We start from the raw sequence: 21026 nt of genomic DNA, 5'->3' as shown, positions 1-21026 counted from the left end.
TGGACTGCCCACTTGTCAGTTGAAACACCAACTCTGGGACCTCCTTGACACAGCCTTGCCCATCAGCTCCAAGACACCTTGGACCCCTCAGCCAGCTGCCCTGGGATACCACCTCTCTTACCAGAGAGCCAATACCAGCTTTGGGACATCCTGGACCCCACCCCCCCCACCTCACCCATAGTCATGTCAGTAACTGAGCCTGCCCACCAGTAGGCTGACACTAGATGTAGTACTGGCCCACTGGTGGGCAGAACCAGGTCCCAGGGCCTCTGGCTGTAGGGCCCTGGGGTTTCCAGGGTTAATGTTTGTGCACTGGTATGTAAGGCTAGGTCCTAGGCCCTCTGATGGACAGGGCCTGGTCCCAGGATAACTGTGAGCTCAGGAAGCTTAAGGCAGAAGCTCTGCTGGTGGAGGAGACTGTGTCCCCACCCAACTAGTTGCTTGACCTGAGGCGTCCCAATGCTGGTGCTGAAAGGCTGGTATGCTAGGCCAGGTCCCAGCATTAATAAGCTAGAGAGAAGATTACAAAATGGTTCTTGCCAGCACCAGTGCCCACGTGGTAGAACAAGATCCCTAAAACAGCTGCCTCCAGTTTCTATGTCCTGGTGTGAGCTCTAGGTGCCTCCCACTTCTCTAGGAGGCTTTCCAAGATCAGCACCAGGTTATGACCAGCCTCCTTTCAAATTACCACTTCTGCCCTGGGTCCCAGAATGTGTGAACTTTTGTGTGCACCTTTTAAGAGTGGAGTAGAGACTTCCACAGCCCTCTCACTCTCCTGAAAGTAAACCCCACTGGCTTTCAAAGCCGAATGTTCTGTTTTTCATCTTCCTGGTGCAGGACCCCCGGGCTGGGGAGCCCAATGTAGGGCCCAGACCCTCCACTTCTTGGGGAGAACCTCTGTAATTGTAATAATAATCCTCCCATTCTTGGATCACCCACCTGGGATTATGGGTTTTGACTATATCGCACCTTTGCCCTCCTACCAGTCTCATTTTATCTTTAGTGGTAGAATATCTTTTCTGCTAGTTTGCTGGTTTTTCTCATCAATAGTTGCTCTGTAAATAGTAATTTTGGTGTGCCTGTGGGAGGAGGTGAACCCCTGTCTCCCTACTCTACCATCTTGGCCCCACCCTCGATTGGGCCCCAGAGAGCTCCCTCCTGCTTTCCACCATGTAAGGACGCAGTGTGAAGACACCATCTGTGAGCCAGTAAGTAGACTCTCACCAGACACTGAGTCTGCTGGTGCCCTGATCTTGGATTGCCCAGTCTCCAGGACTGTGGGGAATAAATGTTTGTGGTTTAAGTCAGAGAGCCTACGGTGGTTTGATACAGTGGCTGGTGTGGGATAAGCCAGAGAGGATTCCCCTCCTCAACCTCCTGTTCACTTTACATATTCTTTCCCAGAAAGATCCTCCTTGTACATAGTATAACCTCAACCACAATTTGTGTGTTGATTATTCATATATCTGGTATATAGTTCAGGTCAATCTCTGGAGTCCCACATCCATATATTCAAATCTGTCTTAAACAACTTAATCCTAACACATTCCAAACTGAACTGATCATCTCTCATGTCCCAACTTGTCTGTTCTCCTATCTTGGGTTTGATCACCCAAGCCAGCAATCGCACTCTTTTCCCTTTTTGTCAATCCACATTCAAAATCAGGTATCAAGTTTTGCTGATTGTGACTCCTTGCCTTCATCCTCACCCCCGACTCCATCTTCAGCTAAGGCCTTCATTATTGCTTAGCTGGATTTTTCCAATAGCTTTCAAATATCTCCTTGCTTCTAGTCTCATTGATCTCTTCATCAGTTTCCTTTCTAATCTGGGAATTGAAGTAAGTTATTCCTCTGCTCAAAATCTGTTATTGACACCCCTTGAAAGGCTTCAGGATAAAATTCAAATTCCTAATCATACATACTAAAACCTTAGCACCATGAACCTGGTTTCATTTCCTTTTATTTCAACTGCGTTAAAATTTCCTCAGTTTCCTGAACCAGCCAAATTCTCCAGATTCTCAGACATTGCCCAGGTTCACCTTCCTTGTGTTACATACCTCTCTTATTCTTCAGAGGAGCCACACCTACTTACTTGTCTCCCAACAGCCTCCTCTGATCACGTACAGTTTGTATTACATAGTTTTTCTAAGTGGCCACATAATTCCCCATTTCACAACCACATTTTAATGCTCTGCTTCTCTGTCTGGTTCCTCTATGAGACTGCAAGTTGCTTAAGAGCAGGCAGAGCGTAGCTTTCATTTCTACATCCTCAAATGTAGTTCAAGAAATATCTAATAGACATAGGGAGGAAGAAGAAGAGCAAAGGAGAATCAGGCTTTTGCCTCCTCTAAAATGATTCTCACCAAGATCAAGGTTACCAGTGACCACAAAATTAGTAAATGCAATGGACATACTTTTTGCTAATCTGGATACAGTTTTGATTCTTTTCCTTATTTTTGTTTGTTTGTTTGTTTGTTTGTTTTGTTGTTGTTGTTCTTATTTTTTGAGACACTGCTTTCTCTTAGATTCCTATCTGTCTATCAGACAGATCCTTCTAATGTTCCTCTTCAGGATCCTTCTTCTGCTTGCTTCTTAGATGTTAGGCCTACCCCCTACCCTCGGGATATTGTCCTGGGTCCCCTGTTCTTAGTCTCACTGGAGGTTATGGTTCAAGCTGGCGCCTACTCAGACACCTGCAGTGTTGTACTGCCCCCTACTGGAATCAGTAAGAGGCCAGCCAGCAATAGTACTGCCTCTGGTCCTAGAGGGTTTGGAAATAGGTTTTGTTAATTGTTTGGGGTTTGTTTCTGTAGGTCTTTTATCCTTCCTTTTTTCCTTTTGTTCTCTTGTGATTTTATGACTATCTTTAGTGTTATGTTTAGATTCTTCTTTCTTTTTTATTTTTATATCTATTATAGATTTTTGGTTTGCAGTTACTGTGAAGTTTTGGTATAGAAGTCTATATATACACATGAGTGTTTTAAATTGCTGATCTCTTAACTTCAAACGCATTTTAAATACCCTGCATTCGGACTCTCCTTCCCTCGCATTTACTGGTTTTGATATCATATTTTACATCTAGTTGTTTTGTGTATCCTTTAATTGCTTATTTTTGATGCAGATGATTTTACTACTTTTGTCTTTAACATCCCTATTAGTTTGTGTATGCATGATTTTCTGCCTTTACTGTATGCTTGTCTTTACCAGTGAGCTTTTCCATTTCATAATTTTCTTATTTCTAGTTGTGTTTTTTTTTTCCCCACCCGGAGAAGTTCCTTTAGCATTTGTTGCAAAGCTGGTTTGTTGGTGCTGAATTCTTTTAGTTTCTGCTTGTCTGTAAAACTTTTGATTTCTCTGTCAAACATGAATGAAAGCTTTGCTGGGTAGAGTATTCCTGGTTGTAGGTTTGTCCTTTTCATCCCTTCTGGCCTGCAGAGTTTCCTCTGAAAAATCAGCTAGTAATCATATGGAAGCTCCCTTGTGTGTTACTTGTTGCTTTCAATATTTTCTCCTTATCTTTAATTTTTGTCAGTTTGATTACTACGTGACTCAGTGTGCTCCTCTTAAGATTAATCCTATATGGGACTTTCTGTGCCTCCTAGACTTGGCTGACTGTTTCCTTTCCCATGTTAGAAAAGTTTTCGGCCATTATCTCTTCAAATATTTTCTCAGGCCCTTTCTCTCTCTCTTCTCCCTCTGGGACCCTTGTAATGTGACTGTCAGTGCACTTGATACTGTCCCAGCAGTCTCTTAAATTGTCCTTTTACTTCTCTTTTTCTTTTTTTCTGTTCTACAGCAGTGATTTCCACTACTGTATCATCAAGCTCACTGATCCATGCTCCTGCCTTGTTTATTCTACTATTGATTCCTCCTAGTGTATTTTTCATGTCAGTTATTGTATTCTTCAGCTCTGGTTGTCTTTATATCTTCTAACTCTTTTTTAAAAACTTCTAACTTCTCACTCTGTGCATCTATTCTTCTGAGTTCTTGGGTCATCTTCACGATCATCACTCTGAACTCTTTATTGGGTACATTGCCTATCTCCACATCACTTAGCTCTTCTCGGGTTGTATCTTGTTCTTTCATCTCAAACAGCTTCTATTTGTATTTTTGTTATATGGTCAATTAGTTATGTTTATTGACTTTGGAGAAGTGGCCCTCTGTAGGGGACAGCCTATGTGTCCCAGCAGTACTCTCCCCTCTCATCACCCAAGGGGCAGGAGTCCTGGCTGGTCCCAGGGTAGGGGACTGGCCTGTGTTTGCGAATTTGGTTCCTCAGGCTGCGGAGTTATAGTTTTCTTGATTCTTGTGTCTGCCTCATGGTGAGTGAGGCTGGTCTAGAGGCTTGTGCAGGCTTTCTGGTGGGAGGGGACAGTGCCTGCCCACTGGTGGGTGAAAGCAAGGGTCCTGGCCCTTTGGTGAGCAGGGCCATGTCTAAGGGTGTGCCTAGAGGTGCCTGTGGCCTTAGGAAGTCTTTAGGTGGCCTGTCTGCTGATGGGTGGATGTGTTCCCACCCAGTTTGTTTTGGCTTAAGGTGTCCTAGCACTTAGGCCTACAGGCTGTTGGGTGAGGACAGGTCTTGGTGCTAATGACCCAAGTAAGATGTCAGCCTCCAGGAGATTTCACACAGATAAATACTCCCTGAATGTCCACTACCAGCTTTTATGTCCCCAGGGTGAGCCACAGCCACCCCACACCTCCAGGAGATCTTCCAAGACCAGCAGGCAGGTATGGCCCAGGGTCTTGAGAAATCATTGTTTTGGCCCTTGGTCCAGGTGCGTGTAAGATTTTTCATGAGCTCTTTAAGAGTGAAGTCTGTTTCCCTCAGTCCTGTGGAGCTTCTGCAATTAAGCCCCACTGGTGTTCAAAGCCAAATGATCTGGGAGCTCCTCTGCCTGATGCCAGACCTCCAGGCTGGGCATCTGACGTGGGGCTCAGAATTCTCACTCCCATGGGAGAACCTCCAGAATATAATTATTCTCCAGCTTGTGGGTTGTGCACCCAGAGGGTACGGGACCCGATTATATCATAAGTGCTCCCCTCCTACTGTCCCTCTGTGATTCCCTCTTTATGTCTCCAGTTGTAGATCTTTTCTTGGTCTTTTTTATTGATGATTGTTCATTGGTCAGTTGTTGTTCTGTTGTGTTTGTGGAAGGAGGTGAGCTCAAGGTCCTTCTACTCCACCATCTTGACAAGTCTCCCTGGAAATAGGTTTTGTTATTCTTTGCTGGCTAAGACTTCAAATGCTACAGCAAAACACTTGGCAGCAGCCCTTTTGAAGACCCCTGACAGGAGTCAGGGTCTGAGCAAAGCCACACGTAGTTTACTTCACTTCCATCCCTTACCCTGTTCTGTCATTTGACTCCACCTACCTACTCTTCCTCGGCTTCCTTTTCATGTTTTATTTTAAAGTCTTCCTTAGTTGACTTCACTTCAAACTTCCTCATTTTACTCCTATCTCATCTTTTTTTCCAGTCCACAAATTTACTGTAGCCCACACTGCGGGAAGAGTTGAATGAAAACTGGGTTTGACTGGAGCTGAGGCATGGCCTTGGGCAAGCCTGACCATGAGTTTCAGTTATAAAATGCAGGTAATAGTACATATCTGCTTCACTTCACAGGGCTCCAATATGATCAAGTGAATGGAGTGCAATTCATATGCAATTTTAGATATTGATCTGACTCAGTAGCCCCAGGCTGATCCTTTGGGAAGGGTAACTACTTCCATTACAGGAGTTCCCAGTTTGAGAGAAAGAGTGTTTTTATTGGTGATCTCCATGCTGAGACTCAGAAATGTCCCCAGTTTGGAAGTAGTTACAAATATGCTGTATGCTGGACTGTAGCTTACCTTATGGGTCTCCAAAGTGCCCTGGGTGGGCAAATAATTCATTTAGATTTGAGAGGGAAGGGCCTGAAATTTCTTAGACCTCAAAGGTTGGGAATCCATTCTTTTGGGTCAAATAATGTTGCTTTTCTACTCATGTTTAGTGGATAAGTCAAAGTAAAGTTTCAAACAGTGAATTTATCATATGGGAGGAAGAGCCTGGGGGTGGGGCTTTGGTGGGTGGGAAACAGTACTCAAACTATGTAGATCTGATTTCCCAGACTTTCTGCTCTCAACCTACAGTGAATGAAAAATATTGCCTGTCATATCAGTAAATAAAGGATGTTGCAGCCCTCAAGTCATCACACTGCAGCCACTCCTGACAGTGAGCCCTGAGGAAGCTCAAGATGGAAACAGGATGCCCACCAGCAAGCCATTGGCCACTGCAGCCACTTCCAATGGTGTACCCTGAGGAGGCTCAGGATGGGAAGCACAGGATATTGGCCCTAGATAGCTAAGGTGCGTATCTTAGGAATTATTTCAATGAGCCCAGAACTTTGCATCTTCCTATATATAGAAAAGCACTAAATTCCTTAACTTGAGATATCTGGTTTTCTTTAATTAACAGCAATCTTTTGATTTTCTGACTACCTGGTCTTTGTTGCAAAAAAGTCCTAAATATCCTGGCTTCTCCCTTACCTCTTCGGAGCAGTCCCTCAGAGCTGTCCAAGAGGCTGCCTTCTGGGCTTGAAGTCCTAAAAATGTCCACTGAATAAAATATAATTCTCAGCTTTTACATTGTGCTTTTTTTTTTTCAGTCCACATGACAACACTACACATGATCTACCCCTCATGTGATTTAGAGTTGCTCAGGCCAGAAATCCCCATGGGTAGGTACCTGCTAATTGTAGCCTCTGGACTAATCAGGGTAATTCCTGACAGGGAAGCCTCTATCAGGGGCTTTTAAACTTTTCTGAGAACTGATCCCTCTCTGGATGGATCCTCTCATCAGAAAACAGATTCAAATAAAATTGTTAATTCTGTGGTGCTGTTGCCAAAAAATCAGCCCCCGTCCCTGATGAGCCAAATAACACAGAGGCAGGGTCTTAGAGTTTAGAAGAAAAGAGGCAGCTTTATTGCTTTGCCGGGCAAAGGGGACTCACAGCAGGCTAGTGCCTTCAACACTGTGAATCCATCTTAGGGTTGGGGCTTAGTGATTATATAGTGAACAAATTGGGGTGTAAAAAAGTGATATTACTCAACAACAATCTCTGGTGAAGCTTCCTCCTAAATCTCAGGAGTCTCTCCAGCATCGTGGGACCACCCAGTGGTCTGGAGGGTCATCAGCCCACGAACTTCTTTATCTGATCAGACTTACCAGGTGCCAGGAGGAACTTCAGAGGGTCTGGTCAATCTCCTGAGATCATTGTCCCATGACTCCCTTCCTGGGGGAATGTCTCAGAATCCAAACATGATTGTAAATTTCAGTTGCCAGAGTAAGGTAAAACAAATGGGGAAATCAATAACTTTAGCTTTAAAAATGAGTCTGGGGCTGGGAGAAGTGTCTGGTCAGTCAGGTTTGCTGATTGTTCTAAAAGCAAGCAGTAAAAATAAATCTAAAAATTAGCCATTTCTTATTTCCCCTTCAGGGCCCTCAAAAAGAAAAAACAAAAAACACCCCAAAACTTGTGAGACTTCCTGTTTCTGGTCCCGGGGCCCCACCCATCAGTTGCTGGGTTTTTTCTCTAACCTCAAGCTATGTGGTCAAGAGAGGCCTCAGTCCTTTTCTAGCCTGGTTCTAGACTGTCTCCAGAGTTCCTAAGAAGTTCTGGAGCATGTGCTCCAGGAGAAGGAAATGGCATCCGGCTTTGGGACTTCTACTGCTGCCCCATCTGTTCCTGGCAACCAACATTCAAGGTACTTTCTTCAGCTTCTCTGCCTGTGCTGTGCCCTGTAGGCATAGTCAGATGGAAAAAGGAATGTGGGGGGTGGCTCCATCCCGGAAGTGGGGCAGGATTTCCAGGCAGCAGATATTTTTGCCCTGGTGGCAGGGCTGTGGTGAGCTTGGGGAGCCTTCTTTAGCCTTGGAGAATCAGGCTCCATCTCCTTCCCCAAGAGGATGTGACAAAAATAAGACCCTGGTGAGATGGGGAAGTAGGCCCCTGGCAGTTAGTCCCAGTTTGTAGTTTATGAAGTTTTCTTGAGTTTTGAATAACAGGAAGCTCTACACTGGTGGCCGCCACATTTTATGCTCAGCCACGCTGTGCTCCCTGAGGCTTTCTTTGAGATCTCTATCTGTGCAAAGAGTTATGTACTGAGCAAAGGTAAATGATGTTGTCGTTGTCCCAGAGAGAGATCAAAATTGTGGGAAAGAAAACTTGGAAAGGGTTGCTCTGTCTAGTCTCTGAATGAGAGTCTGAGCAGAGGCTTCAGTATCAGATGAACCCCCAAACATCTGATTCAGAGTTAAGGTTCATTCGTCTGCCATACTGTTTGTTCTGGTCCCCCTTGTGTGCTGAGGGACTGAGCTAACTTTCCCTATGCCCTTACAAGTGGGTATTTCTCCTACAGATGTGAATGTTTCTTACAAAAGGTGAACTACTTGGTTTTCAGAGTGTTTACCATGTCTGCTGTTTCCTTAGACAATAACCAGCTTAAAGCAGTTAAGAGACATTATGCCAAAGAGACATAACTGAAGGTGGCAAATTTTGCTCACTACACTGAGAAAGTCTAGAGACATGATGATTTCAGGACACTCGTGGCTATGTGGGCTCCATGGGGCTGACTTAACTCATAGAACACTCATATGACCTCGGGTGTCAGAGGTGGGGTGAAGTATTCATCCAGTGGTTGGGAAAGAGAGATGCCAGGAGAGCTGGAATATTTCAGGAGTTTCTCTAGACATGAGGTCGATGTGTCTAAACCTCTTCATGCTTAGATTATGACTATGGATGGTCATTTTATCCCCAATTTATGACTCCCCTGCCCCCATAACTACATTTCATCTAAATTTAACTTGGCTGTTTGCCATGAGGAAGGTGCTTTCTTATCTCTAGTTCTAAATACATGCCTTTCCTTCTGCCTAAAATTTCCTGCACGCTCCTCTCTCTAGCCCCTCCCTTAGCCTTTCATTATCACATGACTTCCTCCTAGATGCTTCAAGCTTCAGGTTATGGTTGGTGAATTGCTTGTTTGATCATCTGTCTCCTTGAACTCTGTGAGGAGAGGGACCTTGTCCAGTGCTGAACCTAGCACAGTGTCTAGAATATGGCATGGGCTCAATAAATAACCGTTAATCCTATGAATAAATGAGTTGAAAGAACTTCATTTCAGGCTATCTGTCCAGATCTTCCTGGGGATGTAGTAGTTCTCTCCTTCCTGGTCAGGGATGCTTTTGTAGAAAAACTTGAGAAGTATTTTTAAATCTCCTACTTCATCCCTCCTTAGACTTGAGTTTCTCAGCTCTCTGATCTCAGGACATCCTCACCACTACTGGGCATCCTCCTTGTCTCCCCACAACACTAGCAGAGTGTGGTGAGAACAGTATGTTCATAAGACTTGGGCTCTGAGTTCCATGCCACAGGATTTTCTATAAATCATAAAAGCTTCCCAAGTCTCAACTTTCTCAACTCTATTATGGTAGATGCTTGATAACCCTGTTTCTTCAAGGGGTTATTATTAGGATCAAATGAAATAAAGCAATTACTCTGTGATTGTGACACACACAATCTGAGACAGATAAGAGCCTGGAAGACCACTGCTCTTCTGCTGTCTATGTTTTTTTTTTGTTGTTGTTGTTTGTTTGTTTGTTTTTTGCTGTCTATGTTATGATAGTCATCTTTTATTTATTTTTTCAGGACCTAGCCACAAGACAGGGCTGCTGCACTGGCCCAGTTTGGGCACATTATGATACTTAAGAAACACAGTCCATTGGCCATAAGTAGTTAAGTGGTAACTCAAATTTCTACTTGTAGTCTTTCAAAAGATGTTAATGGGAATCCAATTTATAAGCTATAGCAATGCTTCGTACAGCCTCCTTTCCTGCCCTCTTTAGTCTTCTCAAACTTTCCCATCCATCTTCTATCCAAAGATTCTCACTTTTTTGGGCCTTAATGCTGTAGCACCCCTATTTCCTAAACCAACCTGAGCGGCCCCTGTTTATCTCTTTCTTTCCTTCCCACCTTTTCAGTCCAAACTAGTCTTAAGTAGTAAGCAAGAGGAAGCTAAATGGGAAGCAAAAATATGAACAATATTTATGACTAGTAGGAAGTTATGAAGAGAAGACAAAGAATATATTTTGTCCCTCTATTCATTCACTCACTTATACTATACTAAACCAAATGTGGGCCAGGTATTATGGAGATTCAGAGTTGAGTAAGACATGGTCTTTGCCTTTGAGAAGCTCACAATCTAAGTGACTGTGTGTCTCTCTTGTACTTTGGTTGTATGTTCTTTTTAGTATGTTGGGGGATACCCTGGACAAACAAGATCTCATTGTTATAAAGCAGACTCCATTCTCACAAGGAGAAAGGATGTGTCTTAGAACTGGGCCTGGATCATGACTTGAGTCTCTGTGCTCTGTACTCTTCATTCCTCATTGGACTCATCCTCATTTCCTCCTTCCCCAAGGAAGCACCTGGTAAGTTCTCTGGTCTAACCATGGTGCCGGGGCCTCGCTTTCTTATCATCACATGTCCTAGGCCAAAGACCCGGTTTTGTGTTATCTTTTGTCCATGCTTATGTCTTTTACTTTTAGACCTAGCCTACAAGTGAAATCTTCTTCAGGAGCTGCTAAAATGTTTTTGGATTTTAGGCCCCTTCTTCCACATTCTTCACTCTTTCAGATTCATTCCTACAAGATACATTATTAGTCTAGTCCTTATTTTACCACTGTTTTGGTAAAATAAGTTCAACAGGCAATTATTAAACATCTCAATAATTTGTGCATAGTACTAGATGTTATGGATACAAAAAATAATGTAAATAATTATAATAAAATAAAACTACATGATATTTATTGAATAATTACTAACCTTCTAAGTATTATTCTAAGTATTTTATGTATATTAATTGATTATTTGTATTAATTAAATTGTATTCTAAGCATTTTTATTTGTGTAATTGTGAGTCAGGGTTACTCAGAGAAACAGAACCAGTGGGACACATATAAACACATAGAAAGAGACTCATCATGAGGGACTGACTCGTGCAATTATGGACACATAATCCATGTCATGTACTTCTCTGGAGAAGTCCCATGATCTACTATCTGCAAGACAAAGGCCTGGAAATCTACTGGTGTAGCTCCAGTACAAATCCACAGGCCTGAGAATACACAGACTCACAACTCGAATCTCCATGCTTGGTACCCTTCATTCTCAGTGGACTCATCCTCATTCTTCTTTCCACAAAGAGGCTTCAGGGAGGCTAACGGCGTATGTCCTAGTGCAAGTCCAAAGGTCCAAGGACTAGAACACTAATGTCTAAGGGTGGGAGAAGATGAATGTCTCAGCTCAAAGAAAGCAAATTTACTTTTCCTCTGCCTTTTTGTCCTATTTGGGCCCTCAACAGATTGGATGCACCAGCACTGGTGAAGGTGGTCATCTTTACTCAAATCTACTGATTCACATGTTAATCTCTTCCAGAAATACCCTGAAAGACACATCCAGAAACAATGTTTACTAGCTATCTGAGCATCCTTTAACTAAGCTGACACATAAACTTAACCATCACAAACTCTGTAAGATAAATACTAAAACAAAGTCAGAGAGGTTAGGTAAAATGCTCCAGTTACACAGCTAGTAAGTGGCAGGGCCAGATTTAGAACAGTGTAATTCCAAAGCCATGTTCTTAACCATCATACTACAATGTAAAATGAGTTAGACTCATAAGATTCATTTTTTGTCCTTAGGAAGCTTACAGTCTGGTTATAGAAGCAAGTAATAGACATTAAACAGATCATTTCAATATGATTTAAGTGCTAAGATACAGGCGTGCGCAGGATATTGTATCGTTCCTTCTTCCCTCCTCCACCATCTATGTGTAACAGTTCCCAAGAAGCCATCCTGGTGGTTGGCTGTGACTTCTCACTGAGATATAAAGTGGTTAACTGTGGGTTGCATTACCTTCCTAAGCATATGTCTGAGATTTGTTGGAGAGTCTGCCAAGAATGACCTAGGCCAGCAATTCTCAACAAGAATGAAGGTGGGAAGATTTGGCATTGTATGGAGACATTTTGATGATCATACTTGGAATGATGCTACTGGTATCTAGTGGCAGAGGCCAGGGAGGCTGCTAAACATCCTACAATGTACAAGGACAGCTCTCCACAAAAAGGAATTCTCTGCCAAAAAGTCACGAGTGCCAAGATTGAAAAACACTGACCTAGGCAGTCTATTATCACCCTTTCTCTTAATTCGCATGGAAACAAATAACAGAATGAGAACAAGTCTAGAATATATGTCTAGTGACTTTTAAATCCTGAAGAGAATCTCCTGCTAGACTGTATGCTCCAAGAAGCCAGAGACTCTGTCTGCATTGTTGGTATCAGAGCCTAGCACAGGGCCTGCCTGGCACATAAGAGTCATTCTTCAAATACTGTTGCTTGGACTAAATTGATTATGTCAGAGAGACGATAAAGTATGGAATAGACCAATCAGAAGCACCGTGGGAAATATTACCTACGTTTGTCTGTGTGTGCTCCACGCATAGGTTAAATCCTCAGTAAATTGTAGTTGAAAGGATAGATGGATGGTTTACAGGATTAATGACTTGAAAGCCCTGGGGACAGAGGCATTTTTATCTTTATTGAAAAGAATGCTTTTAGAAATGATAGACATGTGGAAAGTAAATAGCTAGGTATAGATACGCAGTTAAACAACGTGAGATTGCGTGTGACAGTACATGAGACCAGAGTCATATAGGTCATACTCCCTCTCCTCTACTCTTAGCTTCTTTCTACTGCCCTTTCTCAGTCTATATATATATATACTTATACATATACACCTCCCTCCACAAAAAAAATCAATAAACCTCCCTTCATCTTGTATCTCCTAGCTGTCATCTTTTCTTTCTCCTCGCCTTCACCAAATGAAGTTTGTTAGAACCGAGGCTTATACAATTTAGGGTACCCTTATGAAATAAAGAACAGGCTACAAAAATACAAATAGGAACAAAAATTGAATTTAGTTAGAAGGAGAAAAGAAATCCCAATGGATCATAAGTTTTTTTTTTTTTAAAAAAAAACCAACCACTACTGCAAAAATCACGAAAGCCAGAAAAATAACCAATATTTTTATTAATAAAATGGTCCCACGCTTCTATAATACTTTGCCACTGAATAACTCTGGCTCCTGTTTCACACCAATCTTGCTTCTTACCTACTGCTGGAGAACGCAACTGAACCTCGGGGAACACAAGCACAGACAGGAGACGTGACTTGTCACGTATTTGAAAATGTACTGGTAAGAGAGTAAGGGAGAGAGCTGGGGCCAGCCTCTGTGTTCTTTATCTTTATCACCTGAGGGCAGAACTAGATAGATTATAAGCAACATCCCCTGTCCGCATGCCCACTTCTCAAGCTCCAACTTACACTGAATTCCTGATCAGGGGTCAGGCTCTCTGATGAAGAGCATACTCACTGCTCCCAAGCAAAAATCTCTTCCTTCCTTGTTGCACCAGCCCAGGCCAAAGCCTGGACCATCGAGTAGCTCTGCTTTCTCTAAGATGGGTCTCATTCTCTCATTGGCAGATCGTTTAGAACTTGCAGTCTCTGGCAGCAACGTGAGTCTGAAAATTTCCGGTTTGCCTGAGAGCTACCACTCACTCACATGGTTTTATACTACTGACCAGAAGATTGTGGAACGGGAGCATGGTGAGCCAAAGTACTTCAATACTAAATTTAAGGGCAGGGCCACCCTTGATATTCAAACTGGTGCACTGAATATCTACAAGGTCCAGAAAGATGACAGCAGCACCTACCTCCTGAAGATGCTGTACAACGCTGGGAATGAGAATGAATGGATGGTCACACTGATGGTGTATGGTGAGTTAGGGGAGCCAAAGGTCCAGCCCCCACTCCAGGGCTCTGGATGGACCATGGGGAGGCTTTCTGGGAATCATGAGGACTCTCCCCGGGAAGAGGACAGAGAAACCTCAGGATAGGCTTAATTCATATCTCCACTTGAGAATGAGCCTGGGCCAGCAGACCCCAAAATACATAACTTTGGGACATTTAAAACCTCTTCTGACATTAGTGAATCTAAAATTTGAAGAGAAAGAAAACAATAGAGATTATTTCCTCTCTATTCTTCATGCTGTCCTATGATCAAACCAAATCAGTTCTGAGCTCATCTGAATAACATATCTGAACAAAGATGTCATCAAATGTAAAGGAAGAGTTAGAAGAGATAAAGGATTGGGTGAATTCAGTGGTTCAGGAGGGTTTTTTACCTTTCAGAATGGGTGGGACAAAAACTTCCACTCATAGTGCTCGCCTAACCAGTATGTATGAAATACAGACCAGAACATTACACTTGGAGTCAGACAGATTTGGTTCAAGTTCAAAACCTGGATCAGTCACTTACTAACTGTATGACCTTAGAGAAAGATCTTAACACATCTGCCCATATGAGGTAAAGTTCTGTTGACAGCAGGTAATAGAAAACACTTTGTTATACCTTTAACCAAAAAAGGAGAATTTGTTTTTTAGAAACTAGGACTATTTAAAGCAATTTAAGGAGTTCAAAAGAGTCAAGAAGGGCTGAAAGGGAGGAAGAATGAGAACCAGGGCCAGTCCAGAGTCCCCAGCCTCTGGAATCTGTGGATTATGCCAGTGGATTCCTGCCACTTACATGATCTATCTCTCAAAGCCTATCCCCTGGTTGAAATTCTCCAGGGAGAGAAACTGATTAACCCAGCTTGGTTCAGGTATGTGATTTAAACAGTTATGGCCTAGAGATTCAGGTTATAAAGCAGAAATATGGTTCTTGGAGAGGCCTCCCTGGGGCTGAGGTGGGCAATTATTAGAGAAGAGGGGCTTGGCAAACATCCAGGAGAGCTGTGCAGATCAGAGACTTGGGTTCCTCATCATATCATGAGGATAATTATATCCTTTTAGGATGTCATGAGAATCAAAGTAGACAATGAAAGTGAAAACACTTTTAAAATGCTTAAACAGTGCAAATGAAGAATATTGTATATATTCACATCGCACCAGCCAGACGATCCCTGGAGTCTGAGTGGCTAGAATTCCCTCTCACTCACTTCCTCCGTGTCATATGACCTGCAAATTCAGGTAGTCCTGGGAACAGAAAAGATGCAAAGGCTCTTCAGTGGTTTTCAAAAAAAATCCAAAATTTATATCGTTTACCAATTTTTGTGGTAAATACTCCCACCACAGCCAACTCCAAGCTACTAATGATTTCACAACCAGCTTACAAAATTTCTGAATATTTTAAAATCCACAAACTGGCTTGACTTTGGTACACCTGCCCAAGGATAAGACCCTCAAGATGCAATTAGCAGAAGAATCATCCTTCAATCTGCCCAGCAATTTCTAACAGCTCAAAGGGGCATCTTGGAGTCAGACTACCCAAGCTGGCTCAGTCCACAAAGTGCCCAGTGCTGTGTTTCTCACCTTGAGAAATGCGGAAGGTTTAAGACTTGAGGCTAGACTACAGGAAGTACGAAAAAACAGTATGAAATTCTTCGTGTAACACAAGAGGAGTTCAGCAATCTGAGAAAGTTTTAAGGAGGAGATGGACCCAGAGGTTCAGGAAGCCAGGTGACAGTGCTTCCATTGCCACCCACAGACATACAACCCAGAGGCCAGCTCTGATCTGGTTAATTCTCTGCCACATTTTAATCCTATGCCATCTAAGCTGTGTTGATTCTGCAGGTGTTTTATCCTTGACCAGAAGGGAAAGATCCCAGGGGATTTCATAAAACAGTCTTAGCCAAGGAAAGGGCAGGTGCTGGGATTACCTCTCATCCCAGCTGGCTTTACAGCGACAGCCGTGAAGATGCTATGACCTCCAACGAGCACATAACCCTAACACGCTGCAAAAAGCACTTCCCCCTGGACAAGGCCATTTTTATCTTACTAACCTTGTGCTAGGTGGTAGAATCATTTTACCTAAGAGAAGGAAGTTAAAGGCGTTGATTAGTTTGCCCAATGTCACTCCACCAGAGCCCAGTCTAGGCCCCAGACTGGTCTCACTGCAAAGCTAGTGTTTTGGACATTCTATTCTCGTAACTGCTCCTTCCATCCACCCACCTATCCTTTTCATCAGATACTTACAGAATACCTGCTCTGTGGCGGGCACTGAAATACCAAAGTTAGCAGACACAATGCTGTGCATGCCTACTGGCATGTGCTGGGAGTTCCATGAAGTTCTTCTCTGCAGTTCTGCCAGAGTCCAGGAAATGCCTTTGCCATGTGTAGGGCGGTACCTCTTACCCTAGAACTCTTGCTGAATCTAAGTCCAAGAACTCTTGAAGGATCATTGGGCCAAGGTGACAGCTGTGGGCCATTGCTGGAGAAGGGGCCCTGAGAGACTCAGACAGTTGGGATATCAAGTTTGACTCCAGCTGAGCTCTTTACTAAAACTTTACTGTTCTTTCTGGCCCGTGGATGGGCATAACCCAATTTTGTTTCTGGGTGCACGGCTCCCTCTTCTGGATTCAGCTTAGCTTTGCCCCAAAGAGTAGCTATTCTGTCTGAAGCCTCCAGAGGTCAATGCTGCTCACGGGCTCCCCCTGCAGGGAACTCTTCTCCATGACTCTGCTCCTGCACCCTCCGGGGCCCCTCCCTAGCTCCCTGTGTACTTTGTTGGCTAAACTCTCGTAGCATAAATGCCTCATGGATGCATGAATCCGTTGTCTCAACTTATCACATCTTCATCTTCAGATCCTGTACCGAAGCCCGTCATAAAAATTGAGAAGGCACAGGAAATGAACAACTGTTACCTGACTCTGTCCTGTGTGATCCAGGACCAGCCTGTAAACTATACCTGGTATCGGGATTCAGGGCCTTTTCCAAAAGAGCTCCAGAGGAGTGTGCTTGAAATCATTGTTACGCCACAAAACTACTCCCAGTCTTATACGTGCCAAGTCGGCAATCCTGTAAGCAGTCAAAACAACACGGTCTACTTCACCTCACCCTGTAAACCCGGTAAGAAATACTCCCAAGGGAGCTGAGGTAGGCACAGCATAACTTATGTTTTCTTGATTGAAGAAAGGTGAGGGGATCTTATTCAGCCTCCTGGCACCAAGCTAGGTGGAGAATCCCAAGGCGTCTGTGAGACATGGCGGACTTGGGTTCTCCTGACAGCTCTACCACCACCTCTCAGCAGGCTCACCTCTTTGTGGAGTCCGGTGGTGTTCTCATCTGTCAAGGGCGACAGGCACAGGGTCTCTGATGTCCCCTTCTGCCCTGCTCTAACAGTGCTCGGTCCTAGAATCTAAAGCCAGGGTCATTGCAGGGCAATCTGAGGGGCAAAAGGGCACATGGGGGCTCAGTCCAGACGCTGTCAGGCAGGAGCACAGAGAGGTTTCTGGCAGACAGCAAAGGGAAGAGGGACCAAATGGATGAGTGTGGGTGAGAGCAGGGGATGATTGGGCGTTAAGAGTCTGATCCTAAGGTAGAGACCTTCTGTTCTTCCCCAGGTGTATGCTCCTGGGTTTCATGTTTCTGATTTCTCTGTCTCCTGGGAGGGTCCACTCATTAGAGCATCACTCCTAGCTCTCTCTCTCAAACCTTACCAGGTCCCATAGTTGGGTAGCTACAATTGTAGGTTTGGGAGTCTGTTATAGCTGGTATTAATCCTGAGATTGTCCCTTACTAGCTAAACAAATTATTTAGCTTCTTGAAGCCATGTCCTTTGGAACTAACAGACAAAATAATAGTTCTTATCTTGTACGGTTATGAGGATCAGATCAAACAACACAGATGACTACCTAGCACAGTACCTGTTAAGTCTTCAGTCAATGGTGGCTAAATTAGGCCCAATCCCTTCAATTCTAGAGATACTAGAGGTTTTGGGGACATTGTAATAAATTTGGATCACTATCTTCAGCATTCTGGATCCTGTACTGCCACACCCCTTAAATCACAGCCCTCCAGGCCCTGGTATGCATATCCTTCCAGAATAACTCACACCCGTGGCACCAACATCCACCTGAGATCCTTGTCACGCCCAGTCATCAGGGACTATGGCCCCTGGGGACATTGCTCATTCATGGTCTTCCTCCGCCCAGTCTGCTCTTCCCATCTGTGCTGATTGCTTTGCCTTTGCTCCCGCACATGAAATATGGGAAATGCAAGCTCTTCTGTGTTCTTCCCAGCTGTCTTCTTCTAGTCTTTCTTGATAAGCTCTTCTTTTCTGCCAAAACAGACCCAAATGACACTTGGTGTCTGACCACAAGACCACAAGTTGGCAGAGTAGTTCCAATCAACACCATATCCTGAGATACAGAAAAAGGAAGGGACACAATCCTGGTCTTCTATAGAATGAAGGTAACTGTTCATCCACAGAGAAGATGGAAGCAGTAACACATCTATTTTTTGGAAGGGCTAAGCCCATCTTGTCACTTTAGAGTCACCCAAATTCTAGAAAAGCATTCCTAATTCCCCTTCCTTAATTTATTACTCTGCTCTCCTTCCCTCCCCAGCCCTCTCCTTCCCTATCTCTTCACTTTCCTTTCTATCTCTCTTTTCCTTTCCCTTTTTTCCTCTTAGTTGGCACAGGTGGTTAGTATTGTGGAGAAACTGGGAAGAGAAGTAGTCCTTCCTTCCCTAAGGTTAGTCACGCATAGTATTATATGGTCAGCTGCCTGCACCTAACGCTCTGCCCTACTGCGGAGCTGTCCAGGGCAGGAGAGTGATTCTTTCCCAGGCCCGGTGCCAACGGTGCCTTCAAGCACAGGACTCAGTGAAGCTAGTGCCATTTAAGGGATTTCTGCACTCTTTATACTTTACATCTGGGGAGGCAGCCTGGGAAGAGGATGTCCCAGGCACACTGGGACCGGATTCACAGAGGAAACACATTTTCTTGCCCTACAAGCTCCAGTGCCAATGTCCAATGTCCCTGCCCCTTCTCAACACATTGATAGACACCTGCTTGATGTTTTCTTGTTCTTTCAGCGCCATCCTCTGGAGCAGATTGGACAGAAGCTTGGCTAGTGGTCATTGTAACCACCGTTCTTGGCCTCCTATGGACCTGAGATGAGCTCTTCTAACTCAGGAGTGAAACTTCAAGGATACAGGATGTCACCCTCATCAGGACAGAAGCTCTGGCTCCATGGGATGGGGAAAAGTGCATTGTTCAAGTATCGACAAAGATTAGCAAATCAATTTTTTAAAAACACAGTAATATTTTATTTTATATCCCCTAATTGTTTCCCAACACACCTGTTTAGATACACACACATTCTTCCCAACCAAAAACAAAAAAAGCGCAAAATGTATTATGCAATTTTTTTTGTTTAAATAATTATTTTATATAATTGCCAAAGTGGTTTCCCAAAGTTATCCCAAACCTGTTGGACAAGGCCTGTTCCATTAGCCTGGACAAACTGGAACTCGGAGATACGTAGGGGAGAGCTGGGACCACAGGCCCCGGTGCGTCAGCCCGGCAGAGGAGTTCACTTGTGCCGTCTCTGATTCTTTCTGCCGCATCAGCGCCAAACCTCCTAGGGTTCCAGCTGTCAGACTCCTCACCTCTTGAAAGTTCTGGTCTCCACTTAGTGGTTTGCCTTATCTGGCCTCTCTGAGGAACATACTTGCTAGATTTGTGGGAACGTGGGGTCAGGCTTACTCTCCCAGAACTGAGCACGCTGATCTACCACATAAAGAGGGCCCCCCTCCAGCCTTTCATGGGGAGCTCAGTTTCTCCTCCTCTTCTTTTCTCCATTGTTGCCGTGTGGGCGGCTCTGCAAGTCCTAGACATGTCACAGGATCCCAAACAAAACAAAACAAAAACCCCTTCAAATTAACTAATGCTCTCACCAGCTCCTTCCATCATAGGAAGGTAAAGGCCCCAGGCCCACCGCTGACACAACACCTGGAACGTCTGCTAGATGGTCCCCTCCTTTAAGTCTCCTTATGTGAAGGAAAAGCTGGGCTGGGCTAACAAGATAACTCACAAGTCTAAGTATTGGAATACTGATCTGAGTTCTGCTGGACTAACTTGTAAATCTAAGTTTATCAGTGTTGGTTTGCTGTTTATGTTTTTTGCTAGCCAGCTGGATTTTCAAAGATACATATCTGGCTTTGGAATGTTTGTTGGCTGCCCCCCTGCCTCCACTTTTGTGATGATAATGCTGCTAAAGCTGTTCCATGCCTATTGGCTAAATACCCCAAGCTTGTACTTTACCCCATAAAACCTCATGTGCACATCTTGGAGGTGCTCAGAGCTTTGGAGCAGAAGCCCCTCTGAGCCCGCCGGCGTAATACATCTGAGTACTCCAACCCTCCGAGTGGTGCTTCTTTCTTGACTGGCCTGTCGTTTCTGTAACACTTATGCGCCTTGAGCTGAGAAGGTCACTAAAGGATGTTCTCCCCTTTCAGCAAACTGCCCCACCACAGACCACTTTCTTTTTACACCAAACCGGCCTTCCTACCCCCTCTCCTCATTGCCTCTGGGGCAGAGACAGTGCTGTGTGTTCACCAAATCCTTTCATTTTCCTCCTGGACTTTGATGGCTCATTTTATGTGTCTACTTGCTGGGCCACAGGGGTGCCCAGGCATTGGTCAAACCTCATCCTGGGTGTGTCTCTGAGGATATTTCTGGGTGAGATTAACACTGGAATCAGTAGACAGGAGTACAGCAGATTACCCTCTCCAGTGTGGGTGGGCTTCATCCAATCAATGAAGGATTGAAAAGAACAGAAAGCCCCACCCTCTCACAACTACAGGAAGACTCCTCCCACCTGACTGCCTTCAGGCTGGCACAGCTGGGTTTTCCTGCCTTGGATTTGGACTGGAACTACACCATCAGCTCTCCTGGGTCTCCAGCTTGCTGACTCAGCTCTTGGGACTTGTAAGCCTCCACAAGTGCAGGGGCCAATTCCTTATAATAAATCTGTATGTGTGTGTGTGCGCGCGCTTGTGTATCTCGTGTGAGTGTGTGTGCGCTTGTGTATCTCGTGTGAGTGTGTGTGTCTGGTATGCTATTGGTTCTATTTCTCTGGAGAACCCTGA

General features: G+C 44.2%; 1 protein-coding gene across 1 annotated transcript; it reads left to right on the top strand.

Annotated features, from left to right (window-relative positions):
- Nucleotides 1-7550: 7550 nt before the first annotated feature.
- CD48 (CD48 molecule) lies at nt 7551-20294 on the top strand. The gene is made up of 4 exons (XM_010955649.3): nt 7551-7741; nt 13575-13868; nt 16734-16997; nt 18969-20294. The coding sequence occupies exons 1-4, from the start codon at nt 7660-7662 to the stop codon at nt 19046-19048; spliced, it is 720 nt and encodes a 239-aa protein (XP_010953951.1). The 5' UTR covers nt 7551-7659; the 3' UTR covers nt 19049-20294.
- The last annotated feature ends 732 nt before the right edge of the window (nt 20295-21026 follow it).

The sequence above is a fragment of the Camelus bactrianus genome, chromosome 21 (genome assembly GCF_048773025.1).
Source record: "Camelus bactrianus isolate YW-2024 breed Bactrian camel chromosome 21, ASM4877302v1, whole genome shotgun sequence".
Lineage (NCBI taxonomy): Eukaryota > Metazoa > Chordata > Mammalia > Artiodactyla > Camelidae > Camelus > Camelus bactrianus.
This window is presented reverse-complemented; position numbering and strand designations above follow the sequence as displayed.

Coding starts and splice junctions, on each gene's coding strand:
- CD48 (XM_010955649.3), top strand. CDS start 7,660: ATGTGCTCCAGGAGAAGGAAATGGCATCCGGCTTTGGGACTTCTACTG. Junction 7,742..13,574: donor CCTGGCAACCAACATTCAAG/GTACTTTCTTCA, acceptor TCTCATTGGCAG/ATCGTTTAGAACTTGCAGTC. Junction 16,998..18,968: donor CACCTCACCCTGTAAACCCG/GTAAGAAATACT, acceptor TTGTTCTTTCAG/CGCCATCCTCTGGAGCAGAT.